This window comes from Myotis nattereri, assembly GCF_964212035.1.
Source record: "Myotis nattereri genome assembly, chromosome: 2".
Classification (NCBI taxonomy): domain Eukaryota; kingdom Metazoa; phylum Chordata; class Mammalia; order Chiroptera; family Vespertilionidae; genus Myotis; species Myotis nattereri.
This window is the reverse complement of record NC_138076.1, coordinates 119,427,067-119,445,051: the sequence shown is the minus strand read 5'-3', so window position 1 is coordinate 119,445,051 and position 17,985 is coordinate 119,427,067. Positions and strand designations below refer to the sequence as shown.

The 17,985-nt window shown below is 44.4% G+C and overlaps 1 protein-coding gene across 1 annotated transcript in view; it reads left to right on the top strand.

Moving 5' to 3' along the window:
• Positions 1–17,985, top strand: part of CACNA1C (calcium voltage-gated channel subunit alpha1 C) — a 224,941-nt gene that overhangs the window by 109,720 nt on the left and 97,236 nt on the right. The window contains exons 12-17 of the mRNA XM_081083633.1: positions 3,407–3,614; positions 4,563–4,683; positions 6,219–6,333; positions 7,074–7,194; positions 7,501–7,570; positions 11,930–12,062. Of these exons, the coding sequence (XP_080939759.1) occupies positions 3,407–3,614; positions 4,563–4,683; positions 6,219–6,333; positions 7,074–7,194; positions 7,501–7,570; positions 11,930–12,062 (768 nt within the window). The remainder of the gene's footprint in view (positions 1–3,406; positions 3,615–4,562; positions 4,684–6,218; positions 6,334–7,073; positions 7,195–7,500; positions 7,571–11,929; positions 12,063–17,985) is intronic.

The following is a 17,985-nucleotide window of genomic DNA, read 5'->3' as shown; positions in this document are numbered from 1 at the left end:
TTTATTTGTTAACTGGAAATTTGAACCTTTTGAACCCCTTCACTCATTCAACCTATCTCCCCACCCCTGCCTCTGGCAACTACCAGTCTCTTCTCTTGCTGCATAATACAGGTGTCCCCCCAAAATATATACACACTTTAATAGCCAATACCTATTAAATGAAAGTGAAATGTACTTTATAATTATTCAAAGTGTGTGCATACATTTTTGTGGGACACCTACAATTTGACATGAGATCTGGCAATGGAACAGTCAGGAATCTCAGACACTTGACCCATAAATTTAGGGAAAGAAATGATGTGGGGGAGGTGCAAATTGCCACTTCTCACTGTTGGGCCAAGTATGTGCGTGTGAGAAGTCCTGCCACCACCCCACCTGTTCCCACCAGACACACCTTGTTCTCCTGCCTTTCCCACCTTAATCTACGTATCAACATACTCCCTTCTGACAGCTGGGAATTCTCATTATAAATATGCTCTAAAGTTGCTGGTTTCTAAACATTAGTTGACTGACAGGTGCTGGAGTGGTCACGTGAGAATCGTGCGAGGCCCAGAGCCAGAGACTATGATTTCATGGTTCCGGGGGGTCCTGGAAATCAGTATTTAGGAAACACGATCACTGTCCTCAGTGGTTTCTTCTCCAGCACGTTTGGGAACGCTGCTCAGATGTAGACGGGAAGGGCAGTCTAGCCCCAGAAAGGCTCTCTCACTTGTTTAAACAAAACAATGACTACAACTTCCAGCCTATAGGGACCCCAGGCAGTCCGCCACACGTACTGGGTTACACAGATTTTATCTAGGGACAGCGATGAAGAGAACAGAACTTCTGGTCCCTGCCCTCGAGAACTCAGAGCCAATTCTGGTGAGACAAGACTGTCACAATGAAAACACTCGAGAGTGTTTGTAGAACAGATACAACTAAGTGTATGATGTTCTGCGAACAGAGGGAGAATGACTGGCTCAATTTGGAAGGAGAAAGGAGCATGAAAGGAGTTCATATTGACATTCAAACTGGTGGCCCACCTGCTCTGTCACTGCCTATGGAACAGTTCTCTGGAGAGACCTGTCAGGCTGAGGGTGTGGTAGTGAGGCGGCATGGGGGTGACTCGTATGTCACTCTCTTAAGTAGCGAAACCACTTCACTGTATATGTGCTAATAAGTTGGGAATGTCTTAAGTGGAGGAAATCTGGATGGTGACCAGGAAGGCAGAGAGCCAGCATGGAGCCTGGGGACACAAGATTTCTCTGTTGTTACACGTGCTGCTGACTAAGGCTGCCTCCCTTTTGCTACAGGGCATTTCCTTCTCTGAAACTGACCATCTCATGGGTGTCCAGGCCTCCTCCTGCAGCCAAAGGGATTTTCCCAAGCTATACTGCAGGACCTCGGTGCTTGCTTACAGTGAAGGGAAGGTTGTTGACTATACGGAACCACACCCATAGCCCATCTGCCTAGACTGTCCCTGTGAGTGAAACAGGTTTTCCCAAACTTGCCTGCTTATCAGAATTCCCAGAAGTGGAATTACTGGGTCATAGGTAGTACAAATTTTTAATATTTTGAGGTAACTCCATACTGCTTTCCACAGTGACTGCGCCAGTCTGCATTCCCACCAACAGTGCGTGACGGTTCCCTTTTCTCCACATCCTCCCCAACACTTGTTTGTTGATTTATTGATGATAGCCATTCTGATAGGTGTGAGGTGATATCTCATTGTAGTTTAATTTGCATTTCTCTAGTGATTAGTGAGTTGAGCATTTTTTCATATGTCTATTGGCCATCTGTATGTTCTCTTTGGAGAGTGTCTATTCAAGCCTTTTGCCCATTTTTTTTAATTGGATTGTTGTTGTTTTTTGGTGTTGAGTTTTATAAGTTCTTTGTATATTTTGGATATTAACCCCTTATCGGATGTATCATTGCTGAATATGTTCTCCAGTTCAGTGGGTTGTCTTTTCATTACGTTGATGTTTCCTTTACTGGGCAAAAACTCTTTAATTTGATGTAGTCCCATTTGTTTATTTTTTTCGTTTCCCTTGCTCAAGGACATATATCAGAAAAATATTGCTATGAGAAATGTCTGAGATTTTACTGTGTTTTATGATTTTAGTCTAACATTTATGGTTTTGAGTCTAACATTTAAGTCTTTAATCCATTTTGAGTTTATTCTTGTGTGGTGTAAGAAGGTAGTCTAGTTTCATTTACTTTGCACATTATCTGTCCAATTTTCACAATACCATTTGTTGAATAGACTATCTAATTTGAAAGAATATATGCACCCCAATGTTTATTGCAGTGTTACTTACAATAGCCAAGATTTGGAAGCAGCCCAAGTGTCCATCAGTAGATGAGCGGATAAAAAAGCTGTGGCACATTTACACAATGGAATACTACTCAGCCATGTGACAACATGGATGGAACCTGGAGAACATTAAGCTAAGTGAAATAAGCCAGTCAGAGAAAGACAAGTACCACATGTTTTCACTCATATGTGGAATTTACCGAACAAACTGAACTAACAAGCAAATGGAGACAGTCTCATAGAGAGCAGGCAGACAGCTCTGCTGTGAGAGGGGGGTATTGTCGGAGTGGAGGGATGAGCAAAAAAGAAAGAAAAAGAACTCATGGACACAGACAACCGTGTGATGATTGTTGGGGGTGGGGGAGAGGAGTGGGTGGAGGTGAAAGAGGGTATAATGGGGATAAGTGGTGATGAAAAAATAAAATAAAGAAAAAATAAAATAAATACAGATGTCTCAGCCTCAAATTACAGCTATCAAATCTGGATCTTCAGAAGAGAGGCTTTAAAAAAAAACAAAAAACACACAATTCTTTGGGCAGGGTACACTTGGGAAACTAAGTGACACACCCTCTCTTACCCGTGGGTGACCTAACTCTTGCCTCTGCTGGACAGCTGCTGCCTAGGCGAGGCTGAGGGGACCATTCCTGTGGGGGTGGAAAGTGTTTTTTCTATTTAAAACCCACCGTGGTAACAATATAACTACCCTTTTCAATTGTGCACCAGACACTATACTGGAAGCTTTTTATTTTTTTAATATCTCATGTAATTCTCCCAATAACTTACTGAAGTGTGGGTTATTGTCCCTGTTTCCTCAGCGGGAGACAGAGGACAGGAAGTTAAGTGACTTGTCCAAAGGCACACACAGCTAGCAGCGGTAGAGCTAGGTCAGAACTCCGTCTCTTCTCCATTACACGTCATCAATCCTGGGACCTTGAACCAACTAGCTGCACATTCCAATTGGAAGATCACCAGCCCAATTCCAAACACCACCCCACGTAAAGGGGAAATGAGGAGAGGGCTGAAATTTACCTTAAACTCCAGTGGGTGTGTGAACAAGGAATGAAGTCTGGGAAAGCATAGGAGAAGGATGTTGATTCCTCATTTGGTCCTCAGGTACTGGAACTCCTTAAGCAACCTGGTGGCATCCTTGCTGAACTCCGTGCGCTCCATCGCCTCCCTGCTACTACTGCTCTTCCTCTTCATCATCATCTTCTCCCTCCTGGGGATGCAGCTTTTTGGAGGAAAGTTCAACTTTGATGAGATGCAGACTCGGAGGAGCACGTTTGATAACTTTCCCCAGTCCCTCCTCACCGTGTTTCAGGTATGGACTCTCCTCTGCTGGGCTTATGACCTGGGGGGTGGAGGTGGTCGAGTGGTGGGGGGAGTGGGGAGCAGGAAGAAGGAGCCTGGCAAGGTGGGGGGAAGCTTCACCCTTGCGTGGGCAGCCAAAGCCAGCTAGATCAGCCACAGAGGGTCCATGCCAGGGGAACCTTGAGCTCCTTCTATAGTTTCCCCCACCCGCAGGCCCCCATGGAATTTCCCTTTTGGGTGGACCATTGAAAAAAGATCTAATTGAGAGGTTTAAAAACTCTTCGTAGCCTTGGGAACCTTTATTCAAATAAATTCTACATGGAAGCCCAAAATATAAACAAATAAAAGCAGACTACTCTGTCGTGGGAGGGGAGGATGGAGCTCTGTCTGTCTATCCACCATGCTTGCCCCTAGAAATACATAGCTAGCCTATCAAATTTGTGCTTCCATAGATATTTTGGTTTAGGGCAAAGCTAAAGTAGCACTTGTTTAAGTTTAAAAGTAGATTTATTTACAGGTAAAAATGAATAACAATGTGGATGTTGTCAAAATCTTAAAGCTGGGACCCAGATGACTAATGTTTGGAGAGAACTGGATTGTGTGATATTCTCCCGATGGACACATTCACATTTGTAAAGGGGCCCCTGATGCCTTAACCCAAGGAATGGCTAGCGGTGGCCATCCCATGCACCATATGTGGGCAGTGGGAGGTGCCTTGGCCAGGAAGCCCTTTGGGTCACTTCTCAAATAATAGTGTGCTGGTGGCCATGCACTTTGAGGACAGGGTCAGCTTGCCAGGTCCAGCTCAGTGGCCCAGGGAGGAGAGCTGGGGCAGGAGAGCCAGAGGTGGAAGGAGATTTCAGGCGTTCTTGTCAGCAGAGCGGGGCAGGGCAGGGGAGTTTTGGGTTTGCTGTTGGTCTAACACTGTGTCCCTTATTGGTGGGAATGTGTCATTCAGATCCTGACCGGGGAGGACTGGAATTCGGTGATGTATGATGGGATCATGGCTTATGGCGGCCCCTCTTTTCCAGGGATGTTAGTCTGTATTTACTTCATCATCCTCTTCATCTGTGGAAACTGTATCCTTTGTTCCTGCTTCCCCACCCCTGCCACCCACCCTCCCTCAGCCTACAGCCCGGTGCCAAATAGGTGTGCCCGCAGGCCATCACTCAGGGTTGAAAACCGTAGCTGCCCACCCACAGGGCCCCCAGGCAAGTGGGGAAAGGCATGTTCTGGGGGAGAAAGCAGTTCCCAGCCCAGACCGCCTTAGCTGGAGGAGGGGCTTGGTGGAAGGAGCCAGGAACTGTGGCACAGGCAGAATGTAAGTTCATCTTCCTGTGCTGTTATGCCTCAGGGCTGCCCGACTCCAGGAGGCGTGTCCTCCTCCTAGTTCAGATGACCAACACACCTGTGTTATCATGTGCAGCCCCATGTGAGCTCACACAGACTCCCATGTGAGCCACCTAGATGTGAGCGCCTTAGCTGCCCTGGCTGCCCTGGCCTCATGGGGATGGGAGGCTTTGTTGACTGAACCTCATCCTTCACATGACCGTCATCTCTTCCCCTGCCTTCTGGTCAGTGCTCCTCCCTCTGAAGCCACTCTGCCAGCTTTTGGTCATAGGGAAAGCTGGACACGCCTCACTAGGCAGGTCCACAGGCAGTATTTTAGGGTCTCACGTGTGGGCACTCCTCTCTGCCCATGGTGGTCACCTGTGAGGCTGTGTGCAGAGGCGGGAGGCCAAGTAGACCAAGGTCTAAATCACAGATGAATGAAATGCAGAAAGTATGGCCCTGGCCCCAGCCCCAAAGATAGGCTGGGCAACTGCTGATGATGATGTACTGGGGTGATGAAGTGATAGCAGCTGCTCCTCAGTGGGTCCTTGTGAGGGTCAGCGGGTAAGGCCTAAGGGCAGGTACCCAGCAGCCTCTTGGACAAACCTCCCCGCCCCCGGTTGTGGTTTCCCTGTGTGTGAAATGGTATGACTGTCGTGTCTGGGGAAGGAGGTCAGACTTAACAGATGTTAAGTCCCTGCTCAGCTATCCTTTCTTTGCTTCTACAGTTCTCTGACCCAGTGTTTCCATTCAAAGTTGGGGGTAGAGGGAGAAGACAAGGGCAAACAGCCACTTCAGTCGGGACTTGCCAAGCTCCACCGGACCCCTGAGGGCCTCTGTAGGGGCGGCTCACATTAAGAGTTGGCAGGAATATCAGGCCACCTCCTCAGTGCCCAGCTATAATGAACAGGCCTTAAGAGCCCTCTGCGTTGTTAGAGACAATGCTCTTCATAATGTCAATTACAGCCAGCCATCTCTGTGGGGGAACCAATAATGAAGCCCAGCAATTAAAGAGCGAGGCAGAGCACTGCCTTCCTCCCTCCCTGTTCTAGCCTGAAAGCCAGCCTACTCTCCAACCCTTAGAAAACTCCAGGTAGCTAGAAGTGTGATGTGGAGGCAAAGAGATGGAGGAGGGACACCCCTGAGCTTAGCACTCCTGAGTCACGGTTGAGCTCCCTCTGTGGGGAACTCTATCCCTGCATGTCCTGCACCCCCTGACCCCCTATGCCCACCAAAAACCCCAAGGCCAAGGGTCATTTTCTTTAAGAATGGACACAAACAGATATCCTACTGAATGTGTTCTTGGCCATTGCTGTGGACAACCTGGCTGATGCTGAGAGTCTCACATCTGCCCAGAAGGAGGAAGAAGAAGAGAAGGAGAGAAAGAAGCTGGCCAGGTAACCCTCTAAGCTGCCCCAGGCCCAGGGCCCCAGGGCCCAGTTCTGGAATGCCATTCCCATTGGTGGTAAAGAGAGGTGTGAGCACGGCCTCTGCTGGCCTGTGTCCCTCCCAGAAGGGCACTGGGTTTGGGACTTCCTAGAATAGGTTGGGCCTCTCCTCCAGTTCCTAGGCATTGCTCCAAAGTGGGGACCAGCATGACTTACAGCCTCTGTGAAGGTGTTGCATTCCCCCACCTGTGTAGGAAGTTGTGGTTTTCTCCTTTGAGAAAAGAGGTCATCGTAGGTGAGGGGAGCAAAGGATGGGAAGGTGGGAGCAACCACACAGTAAAGAATTGCAACTCCAGGTGAGAGAGAGATTCCTTCTCACTGTTTTGAAGGCAAAATTGGGCCCTTCACTGTCTTGTCATTATCTAGATGGGACTGTCCTAGGCCACAGATCTGCTGGGTACTGAGCCAAGTTCTCAGGAGCCAATCCTGAATGAGATCCCAGAACCTTTCTCTGACTTAGACAGGGCCTGGGAAAGGCCAACTGAGTACTGACAGCAAGGTGTGGCCAGCTGCCTGGATCCTGGGCCTAGCCCAGTAGCATTTGTGATGGAGTTGCACCTGCCTGTGCCCCGGGGAAGGAAGATGGACACAGGCACTGGCCCCCAGCAGCCCTCAGGGCAGTTTCCTACCCCTGTTCCCTGTCACTCCAGTAAACATCCCTTTATGGTTTTCTCCTGCTGACCGGCCAGGACTGCCAGCCCAGAGAAGAAACAGGAGGTGGTGGAGAAGCCAGCAGTGGAGGAGACCAAGGAGGAGAAAATTGAGCTGAAATCCATTACAGCTGACGGAGAGTCCCCGCCCACCACCAAGGTGAGCACCGTCTCCTTCCAGGACCTGGGAGGGCAGGGACCATCTTCCCAGGCCAGACACCCACGGAAAAGAGCAAGGAGGGAAAGAGACAGGTGGATAAGGGCAGTGAGGGCGGAGCAGGAGAGCAGGAATGTGAAGAGCAGGCAGAGTGATTGAATCCCAGCCTCTGTTAATGTCTCAAGGGTCTGTGCAAAGTCATGAGGATATATTTTTGAGTCAGCAGCTCAGCCACTGACTATAATGCAGCCTCTAAGAGTTGGGCCATATCTGACTGGATTCTTCCTTCCCTCTCCCTCGGCTGCCTAGATCAACATGGATGACCTCCAGCCCAATGAAAATGAGGACAAGGGTGTCTACCCCAACCCGGAAGCGACAGGTATGGTTCCCCTGCCTGCCACTGGGGGGACCTGGGGGTGGGGGGAAGGGAATGGAGGAGACCTAAAGCCATGTGAAAGTAACCATGTGTTAGGGGCCAATGGTTCCGGTTTTCCTCTACAAGGACCTTGCGTTGCTCAGTATCTCTGTCTCTGCACTGAAGCGTTACCAATGATCATCTGGGGGAAACGCTGCTGCTGGTTTGCTCATAATAATAGTGGAAGACTGAGTACATTAGGTCTGAGCAGTGCTGTCGTGTCCTTTGGAAGATGGATTATGTATACATTTAAGGTTTTATTATATCTTAAGTTGTAAAATCATTATTAACATTATATAATTCATTAGTCTAACATATGTCACAGCATCATGCACACAAAATAATAATAGTAAATTCCAAATCTGTCTTGTCCTTACTCAGGAGGCAGTGCTGAGTACAAGGACAGCTGCCACCACAGATGTCCCACTTGCCGCTTTGTAAACCGCTTTCAGGTCTCTTATTATAAAAAGAGCTAGTACCACTCGGTCTTCTCATCTTCTGTCTGATCTGTACATGGCAGGCAGGCTCCGCTGGAAGGCTTGGGTTGTCAGAGTTCCTTCCGCCTCCCTCCAGGATTCAATTCTCTGCCTCCTGCAACCCCACATCCTGTACCAGCCCTGGGTTTGCCTCTCTTTTACCTACAATTGAAGATATTCCCACCAGCTTCAAGCTTGCACTCAAGTACATGCAATAAGGGACTGTTGATTTTACTGACATTTCCTGCTCTGTGTAGGCTAGGCTATATTTGGGTTGGTAGCCACCTTAGGTGGCTGACAACCTTCTGCACTTATAAGCAAAGCTAGATTTTCCTTTTGCTTTCCCTCCCCTGGTTCTCTGCTGTACTCTCTGTAAGGGCACCAGCAGCCACCTTGTCCCTGGGAGCGGGCTCCCTGCGGTCATTCCCTTCTCTCACCTCCCTCTGCAAGGGAAATAGGGCAGGGCAGGCTCCCAGCCTTGGCGGAGGGCCAGAAGGGTGTGTCCAGGTGCAGGCACTAAGCTTTTTGAAGTTTTAAAGCCCTTCTAGCTGGAAACCATCACAGAATTTCAAAGACAGAGAAATATTGGCCAAACGCAATGGGAGGATTTTGTCTTGATCTTGCATGAATAAATAAACTTTGAAATGACATTGTTTTAGCTAATTAGGGGAAATTGAATATGGACTGGGAACTAAACGATTTTAGTTTTTGTTAGTCTTGTTAATATAATGATATCATTTTAATTCTATTTTTAAATGCTGAAGTGTTTATAGCTGGAGTCTAAAATATTTAGAGGTTGCTTTAAAATAATACAATTTTTTAAAAACGGGAACAGAAGTAAATGAAACAAGATGGGCAAACTATCAATAGTTGTTGGAGTTGGGTATGGAGGTCCACCATGCGAGGCTTTCTACTCATAGGATTATTATAAGGATGATTATTGTTATTAATGTTTAAAAGGAAAGACAGTAATAAAACAAATACCTCTGGGTCCTAAGCTATCTGTCCCACCTGCCTGAGCCTTCAGGAGGCCCTGCCCACAGCCATTCTCCCTCAGGGCTGGGGCAGACACAAACCTAGGACAATAGCTGCAAATTCATCATTCTAAATAGACTCATGGCTGTTCTCTTCTCTGTTGCTCTAAATAAAAAAGAAGTGAAATAAAAAAGAAGCAGGTCAAGGGGAAAAGGACTAATAAGGATACTATTGTCCTGGTATCAGTCATCAAAGAAGTGTCTCTGTTGACCAGCTTTAAGGATTCTTGGAACGGTTTTGCTTTTAAACTGAAAAGCTATTCCCACACTGCTGACTCCTCCGGAGTCTTTAGATGTTTTTAGGATCTATTCTTTTCCCTGATCATGTGGCCACCTTCCTCTACCCTCTTTTCTACCCAGGCCTTTGTTTCTTTGGGTCCCACACTTCTCCCACCTCTGGTCCATAACCGAGGCTGAGGCTATCTTGCCTCTGCGGCTCCCCACCACCACCGCTCAGGCCTTGAAAGCAGCCCTAAGCCCCTCCCTCTCCTCCAAGGCTAACTCAGCATCTGTTTCCAGCTCCTGCTCCCCCTTCCTGCCTGGGCAAGCAGCTCCTGGCTCCCTTTGTACCAGGTGCGGCAGAAACCCCCAATGTCTCCCCCAAGGTCACTTGACCTGTTGTCTCTGCTCTTGTCAGTACCTTGTTCCTGCCTGCTTCTCCTCTGATCTGCGGTTGTCCTTGCAACCACTGCCTCTTCTGCTTTCACAGCTTTGGGGCAGCTGGCCCTGCTGTGCCCCTTGGGAGGCAGCTCTGGTGAGCGTCCTTGTGCCCCACTTGCCACCAGCCTTCCAGAGGGGAAGGTCAGAGCTGGAGAGTAATCCTACACTCTCCTCCCTCCTTGCCCCTCCTGCTCCCTTTGCCATCACCCCTCTCTGTAGGCTGCTCTGTTTACTTGTCCAAGTTGCACCAAAGGTGTGTTTGGAGACACTGAGTAAGGCTGAACTGCAGCTTGCAGTCTGCTGGCCACAGCCCCTGCCCTCTCAGGGACACCCAAAGGAGGGCCTGTTTCTAATCCTCAGAGCAGCCTCAAAGGCCAGAGGTGGCCAGTCAGCCCTTCCCTCTCAGTTTAATCTCTAAAGCTCACCAGGTGGTTTTAGCCTCCCAGCTGTTATGCCCAGATTTCAAGATCTCCAAGAGCCCACCAGGGAGCCAGCGAGTCTGATGCAAAAGCAGAGAGTCTTTTATTCGAACTAGTTCAGCTCCCCGACCACACTCACCAATGCAACGGTAAGCCACATGGCAGAGAGAGGGCTAGCCCGATGGGAAGAGGAGTTTTATAGGGGGGTGGAGAGGTGACTGTGGGTCCTGCCGATTGGCCAGGCGCAAGTCGGTGTCTTGTCATTGGTTAGTTTAAAGAAATCCTGGGCGTGGCTAGCAGAGGCTTGGGCTTCCGGGAAGAAGGTACTTTCCTGAGCACATGGCTGCTGCCCCAACATGGAGGATACGGGGCAAGATGGAGGGCATAGCCCTCGCCCTTTCACCAGCTTCGTATGCACTCAACGTTAGAAATATCTACTTGCCCAGGAAGGAAAGCATTGTGCCAAGATTGTGCTATTATGTAATTGATTAACTTACTTGCATGAACATACGCATGTTCTTAAAAGTCACTAAGGACTTAAAATTAATGAGGACAATGAAGAAGAAATGTGAAGGGTATCAGGGGATGTATAGTTCAGGGCCAGATGTGGGGGTCACTCAAATTGATGCAAGGGGTTTGAGGAGAGCAGTGAGGTAGGGGATGCCAGGGAAGCTTCATGGGCAAGGGTGGCCTTGAATGGGCTTTGAGTTCAGAGAACTGGAGAAGGAAGAAGTTATTTCAGGACCACTATTCTCAAGACACAAAGCAGGAAGAAACCTTGGAGACATTCATTCACTAGTAACTACTTAGCAAGCACCTACTGTGTGCCAGGCACTGTGGCAGGCACCGAATACTCCTGCTTTCCTGGAGCTCACATTTCAGTGGGGAGACCAACAATGTGCAAAAAAACAAGCCAGCCAGAAAGGTAACATCAGATCCAGAGCTGAGGGCTGTGCTTCAGTTAATGGGGCTGCTGCTTTGCTGTTAGGCCCATGAAGACCTCTTCGAGGAGGCAGCATGTGAGCTGAAGCTGAAGAAATCATGGGGAAGCCTGAAAAACACATGTGGAAATCAGAGGGAAGAGCTGTCCAGGTGGAGGGTCTAGCAAGTGCAGAATCTCTGAAGTGGAATGCGCTTTTCTGAGGAGGAGCTGGAAGGAGCCTGTAGCAGAGCGAATAAAGGGGCCAGGCCAGGTCAGAGCCGGTGCCCGGGTGGACTGTTGCAGGTGAAAGAGCACGCGAAGTTCCTCATGAGGAGCTTAGGAAAGCACAACGCTAGTAAATAACGTTCGTTTTTTTTCTATAAACACAAATGATTAAGATAATCATTAAATTACCTGTTACCAAATTATCATGAATAAGAAAGTGTGGGATTTATCTGGAGCAAAAGTGAAAGAAAAACAAACAGCTAGGCAGAAACTTAAGATCCTTACTTTAATTTCATTTATAAATATCATGATTTTAAAAACCAGTTTAAAAACCAGTACAGTTCTGGGAAAACCAGCATGAGTCAGTCACCCCTCTTATTAGGTGCTGCCAACAAAGTCTTTCTCTAACATAGACGAATTCCAGTGGTGCCCATGGGGAGAAAGCTGAGTGTCTGTCTTGGTTGGTACCTTATGTTTTCAGAAATACAAATGATGTCTTGATTCTTGTCCGTAGGAAGGCATCTGAAGTAGGCAGCGCAGTGGTGAAAGTAAATGGAGTTATTTAGAAGGTGCTTTTTTTCTTTCAGGAGAGGAGGATGAGGAGGAGCCTGAGATGCCCGTGGGCCCACGCCCACGCCCACTCTCGGAGCTGCACCTCAAGGAAAAGGCAGTGCCCATGCCTGAAGCCAGTGCATTTTTCATCTTCAGCCCCAGCAACAGGTGTGTGAGGATAGTGGGGAAGGTGGGCTCTGCTCTCTCCAGGCTCCAGGACCACCAGCTCACACAACTTGTGTGAAGAGAGGGACTGGTTTTGTTAAATATATTTATTCAGCATGTTAAATATATTATTCCACTGTACAGTCAGTTGGCATTCCTACACTCATTGTAGGTAATCTGCCCCTTATCTCTTTTTAGGGAAAAGAGTTCTGGATTCTAAATCAGAAGGCCTGTGTATTTTTCTCTTCATTTTTTGAAATACGTAAACCCTATTTCTAGTCTTTTGGTGATTTTTCTTGGTAATTAGTAAGTCTATTTAACTTAAACTCTAAAGCTAACAAGGTATTTAACTTTGTGCAAGATATCCTTAACTTCTTGCAAAATAAAAGGAAGTTCAATTATTTTAACTCCTCTCAACCCCTCCTGCCTTACTTGTTATTGTTGATTAGTATTTAATCCTGAAGTTAGACATTATTGTCAATATCAGTATTATTATATAGGCAGTATATATTTGGATTTACATACAACTTACCAGTCCATCCTTCTGCAATCATGTTTTTTTCTTCCTAAAGTACATTCTTTGCTTCTCTTTTTTTAAATTGCACTTATTTTTTTTTTTTACTTTTTAATTACAGTTGACATATAATATTATATAGTTTCAGGTGTCCTAAAGTACATTCTTTATAAGTTCCTGTAGTTCCTGTATGATAAACTCATTTGGCCTTTGTTTATCTATATAATTGTTTTCATTTTGCATACTGAAATTTGACTCTTTTATTTTATTCTTTAAGTTTTCAGTTTTCATCCATGTATTTAGACATGTACACATGTTAGTTTTCATCAATCAGGTTTTTTTAACTTATCTTTATTGTTGAAAGTGTTACAGATGTCCCCATTCTTTCCCCACTGACCCCCTCCACCTTGTACCCGCTCCCCGAAGGCCTTCACCTCAGTATTGTCTGTGTTTATGAGTTATGCATATGTGCATATAAGTTCTTTGGTTAATCCCTTCGTGCCCCCTCTCCTCCCTTCCCTCTGAGATTAGTCAGTCTGTTCCATGCTTCTATGTCTCTGGATCTATATTGTTCATCAGTTTATTTTGTTCATTTGATTCCACATTTGAGTGAGATCATGTAATAATTTTCTTTACCATTTTTTGCCCTTAAAAATAGTTTTGCTGTGTACACAATTTTAAATTGACAGGTTTTGTCCCTCAGCATGTTAGATGAATTATTCCACTGTATAATTAGCTGTTATGCCTAATTCCTACTATCATTTCTTTGTAGGTAATCTCCCCTTATTTCTAGCTGCTTTTACCATCTATTTGTTGCCTTTGATGCGCAGATTTACTACCATGTGTCTAGACGTGGACTTTTTTCTACTTACCTTGCTTGGAATATGTTATGCTTCCTAAGTATATAGATTTATATTTTTCTTCAGTTCTTGAATGATATTGAAGATTAAAATAATAATTCCTAATTCTTGAAAAATTGCAGCCATCACTCTAAATTTTGCCCATCCTCATTCTCTCTATTCTCTCCTTCTGGTACTCTAATTAGATGTATGTTAGACCACATCTACCTACTCGATCTCTTAATGAGTCTTGCATACCTTTCAACTTCTTATCTCTATTTTGGTATGCTGGTAATTTTTTCAGCTATATCTTCCAGTTTCTTAATTCTCTCTTCAACTTTGTCTATGCTAAATTAGTTTTTATATTGACTGTTATATTCTTTTTTTTTTTATTTCAAGCAGTTCCATTTGTTGTTTGATTTTACAGATTCATCTGTCTATATCTAAGACTTACCTATTAATTCATCTTTGTGATCAAGTCCTTTATTTCATTAAATATTTCAGATATAGTTGTCCTATATTTTGTTTCTGATATTTTTAATATTCAAAGTCTTTGGCAGGGGGGAGTCTAAATCACTTATTTATTTATTTTTTTTTCTTTCTGATTTTCCAACTTAGTGGCTTATCTTGTATGTTTAATGATCTTTGATTGTTATCTCAGTACCTCATATTAATTGGTGGCCTTAATTACTACTGGGAAAGCTTTTTTCCAGATATTTCTGGCTTGAAATGAAGCTTCCTGATAGCAGTGCTGCTACTGGCATCTATCCTCAGGCAGCTCTGCCCCCCTGCCTACCTATCACACAGACCCCAGATTGGAGGATTTGTTTATTTGTTTGAAGGGGATGGTCATTGAAGACTCCTCTGAACTCTCATGAAACCAGAATTGTCTCGAAGAGCTTGTCCTTTCCAGCGTTTGGTGCTTCTGCAGCAGTAAGGTCTTTCAGAGCATTTAAGCGACCACATGCCAGGAGCTGAGGTCTGAGGCCTGGTTTCAAGCCTTCACTCTACAGGTTACATTTCTGGGCAAGCTTGTCCTTCTTGGGTTTCATTGTTTTTATTTACCAAATGAAAATGATGATACCCCCCATATCACCTTTTAAACCGTCACAATAAGATAGTACATAAAACACCCTTGGCATTGGCGGTTTTAGCACTTGTGTTATTATCAGTGTGAGCCCAGAGATCCAGGTGTGTAGTAGTTCTTTGTAATAGTGCTGAGGTGTGGAATTGAACTATACACCATGAAGCTATCACACAGAGTAAATCGCCTCCATAGAGTGTAGGTTCCGCCATCCTCTCAGCATCCATGTCTCTGGGTGGCTCTGTTGTTCCCTATACATAAAAACATGAAGTAGATCTCAAAGTAGGGTGGGGTTTTTTTAAATTCTTTATTAGTTAAGGTATTACAAATGTGTCCTTATTCCCCCCCCCCCATTAATGTTCTCATCCCCCTGTTGTCCATGTCCATTGGTTTGGCTTATATGCATGCATACAAGTCCTTTGGTTGATCTCTTCCCCTTATCCCCTCCCTCCCTTACTTTCCCTCTGGGGTGTGATAGTCTGATCACTGTTTCTCTGTCTTTGGATCTGTCCCTGTTTATCAGTCTATGTTGTTATCTATAATCCACAAATGAGTGAGATCATGTGGTATTTATTTTTCTCTGACTGGCTTATTTCACTTAGCATAATGCTCTCCAGTTCCATTCATGCTATTGCAAAAGGCAAGAGTTCCTTCTTTTTTACCGCAGCATAGTATTCCATTGTGTAGCTGTACCACAGTTTTATAATCCACTCATCTGCTGATGGACACTTAGGCTGTTTCCAAATCTTAGCTATGGTGAATTGTGCTGCTATGAACATAGGGGTGCATATATCCTTTCTGATTGGTGTTTCTGGTTTCTTGAGATATATTCCTAGAAGTGGGATCACTGGGTCAAATGGGAGTTCCATTTTTAGTTTTTTGAGGAAACTCCATATTGGTCTCCACAGTGGCTGCACCAGTCTGCATTCCTACCAGCAGTACAGAAGGGTTCCTTTTTCTCCACATGCTCTCCAACATTTGTTGTTTGTTGACTTGTTGATGATAGCCATTCTGACAGGTGTGAGATGATACCGCATTGTCGTTTTGATTTGCATTTCTCATATAATTAGTGACTTTGAGCATGTTTTCATATGTCTTTCGGCCTTCTGTATGTCCTCTTTCAAAAAGTGTCTATCTAGGTCCGTTGCCCATTTTTTTATTGGATTGTTTATCTTCCTATTGTTAAGTTTCATGAGTTCCCTGTAAATGTTGGAGATTAAACCCTTATCGGTGACATCATTGGCAAATATGTTCTCCCATGTAGTGGGTCTTCTTGTTGTTTTGTTGATAGTTTCCTTTGCTGTGCAAAAGCTTTTTATTTTGATGTAGTCCTATTTGTTTATTTTCTCTTTAGTTTCCATTGCCCTAGGAGCATTATCAGAGACGAAATTCCTTTGGCATATGTTTGCGATTTCGCTGCCTGTGGATTCCTCTAGTATTTTTATGGTTTCCCGTCTTACGTTTAAGTCTTTTTTCCATTTTGAGTTTATTTTTGTGTATAGTGTGAGTTGGTGGTCTAGTTTCATCTTTTTGCATGTATCTGTCCAATTTTCCCAACACCATTAAGTGAAGAGACTGTCTTGACTCCATTGTCTGCTCTTGCCTCCTTTGTCGAATATTAATTGAGCATAGTGGTTGGGTCAATTTCTGGGTTCTCTATTCTATTTCATTGATCTATATGTCTGTTCTTGTGCCAATACCAAGCTGTTTTAAGAACAATGGCTTTGTAATACAATTTGATATCTGGTATTGAGATCCCACCAACTTTGTTCTTCTTTCTCAGGATTGCTGCAGCTATTCGAGGTCTTTTTTTATTCCAGATGAATTTTTGGAACGTTCATTTTAGATTTGTGAAATATGCCATTGGTAATTTAATGGGGATTGCATTGAATCTATAGATTGCTTTGGGTAGTATGGACATTTTGATGATGTTGATTCTACCAATCCATGAACACGGTATGTTCTTCCATCTGTTTATGTCTTCCTCTATCTCTTTTTTCAGTGTCCTGTAGTTTTTTGCATATAAGTCTTTTATCTCCTTAGTTAAATTTATTCCTAGGTATCTTAATTTTTTTCGGTGCAATGGTAAATTGGATTGCTTTTTCAGTCTCACTTTCTGTAAGTTCACTATTGGTGTAAAGAAATGCCATGGATGTCTTGGCATTAATTTTGTATCCTGCTACATTGCCGAATTCATTTATTAAGACTAATAATTTTTTGATGGAGTCTTTAGGGTTCTCTGTGTACAGTATCATGTCATCTGCAAATAAGGACAGTTTACTTCTTCTTTTCCAATTTGGATGCCTTTTATTTCTTCTTGTCTGGTCGCAATGGCTAGTACTTCCAGTACTATGTTGAACAGGAGTGGTGAGAGGGGGCATCCCTGTCTTGTTCCTGTTTTTAGGCGGAATGGTTTTAGTTTTTGCCCATTGATTATGATGTTGGCTGTGGGTTTGTCATATATGGCTTTTATTATGTTGAGGTATGATCCTTCCATTCCTACCTTGCTGAGAGTTTTTATCAAGAAAGGGTGTTGAATTTTGTCAAAAGCTTTTTCTGCATCAATTGATATGATTATGTGGTTTTTTTCTCTCAATTTGTTTATGTGATGTATTATGTTTATTGATTTGCAGATATTGTACCATCCTTGCATCCCTGGAATAAATCCTACTTGGTCATGGTGTATGATCTTTCTGATGTACTGCTGGGTCCGATTTGCTAGGATTTTGTTGAGGATTTTGGCATCTATGTCCATGAGGGATATTGGCCTGTAATTCTCTTTCATTGTGTTGTAATTATCTGATTTTGGTATTAGGGTAATGCTGGCTTCATAGAATGAGCTTGGAAGTGTTCCTTCTTCTTGAATTTTTTGGAGTAGTCTGAGGAGGATAGGTTTTAGTTCTTCCTTGAATGTTTGGTAAAACTCCACTGTGAAGCCGTCTGGCCCCGAGCTTTTGTTTGCTGGAAGCTTTTTTATTACTGCTTCAATTTCCTCCATAGTTATTGGCCTATTGAGACTTTTAGCTTCTTCCAGATTAAGTTTTGGAAGGTTGTATTTTTCTAGGAATATGTCCATTTCCTCCAGGTTGTCTAGTTTGTTGGAGTAGAGTTGTTCATAGTATTTTTTAACAATCCTTTGTATTTCTGTGGGGTCTGTTGTTATTTCTCCTCTTTCATTTCTGATTTTGTTTATTTGGGTCCTCTCTCTTTGTTTCTTGGTGTGCCTGGCTAGAGGTTCATCAAACTTGTTTATCCTTTCAAAGAATCAGCTCTTTCTTTCATTGATCTTTTATATTGTTTTTTTGGTCTCTATGTCGTTTATCTCCCCTCTGATCTTTATTATTTCCTTCCTTCTGCTTACACTGGGCTTTTCTTGTTGTTCTCTTTCTAACTCTTTGAGTTGTAGAGTTAGGTAATTTATTCTTATTGTTTCTTGTTTCTTGCAGTAGGCTTGTAGCGCTATGAACTTCTCTCTCAAGACTGCTTTTG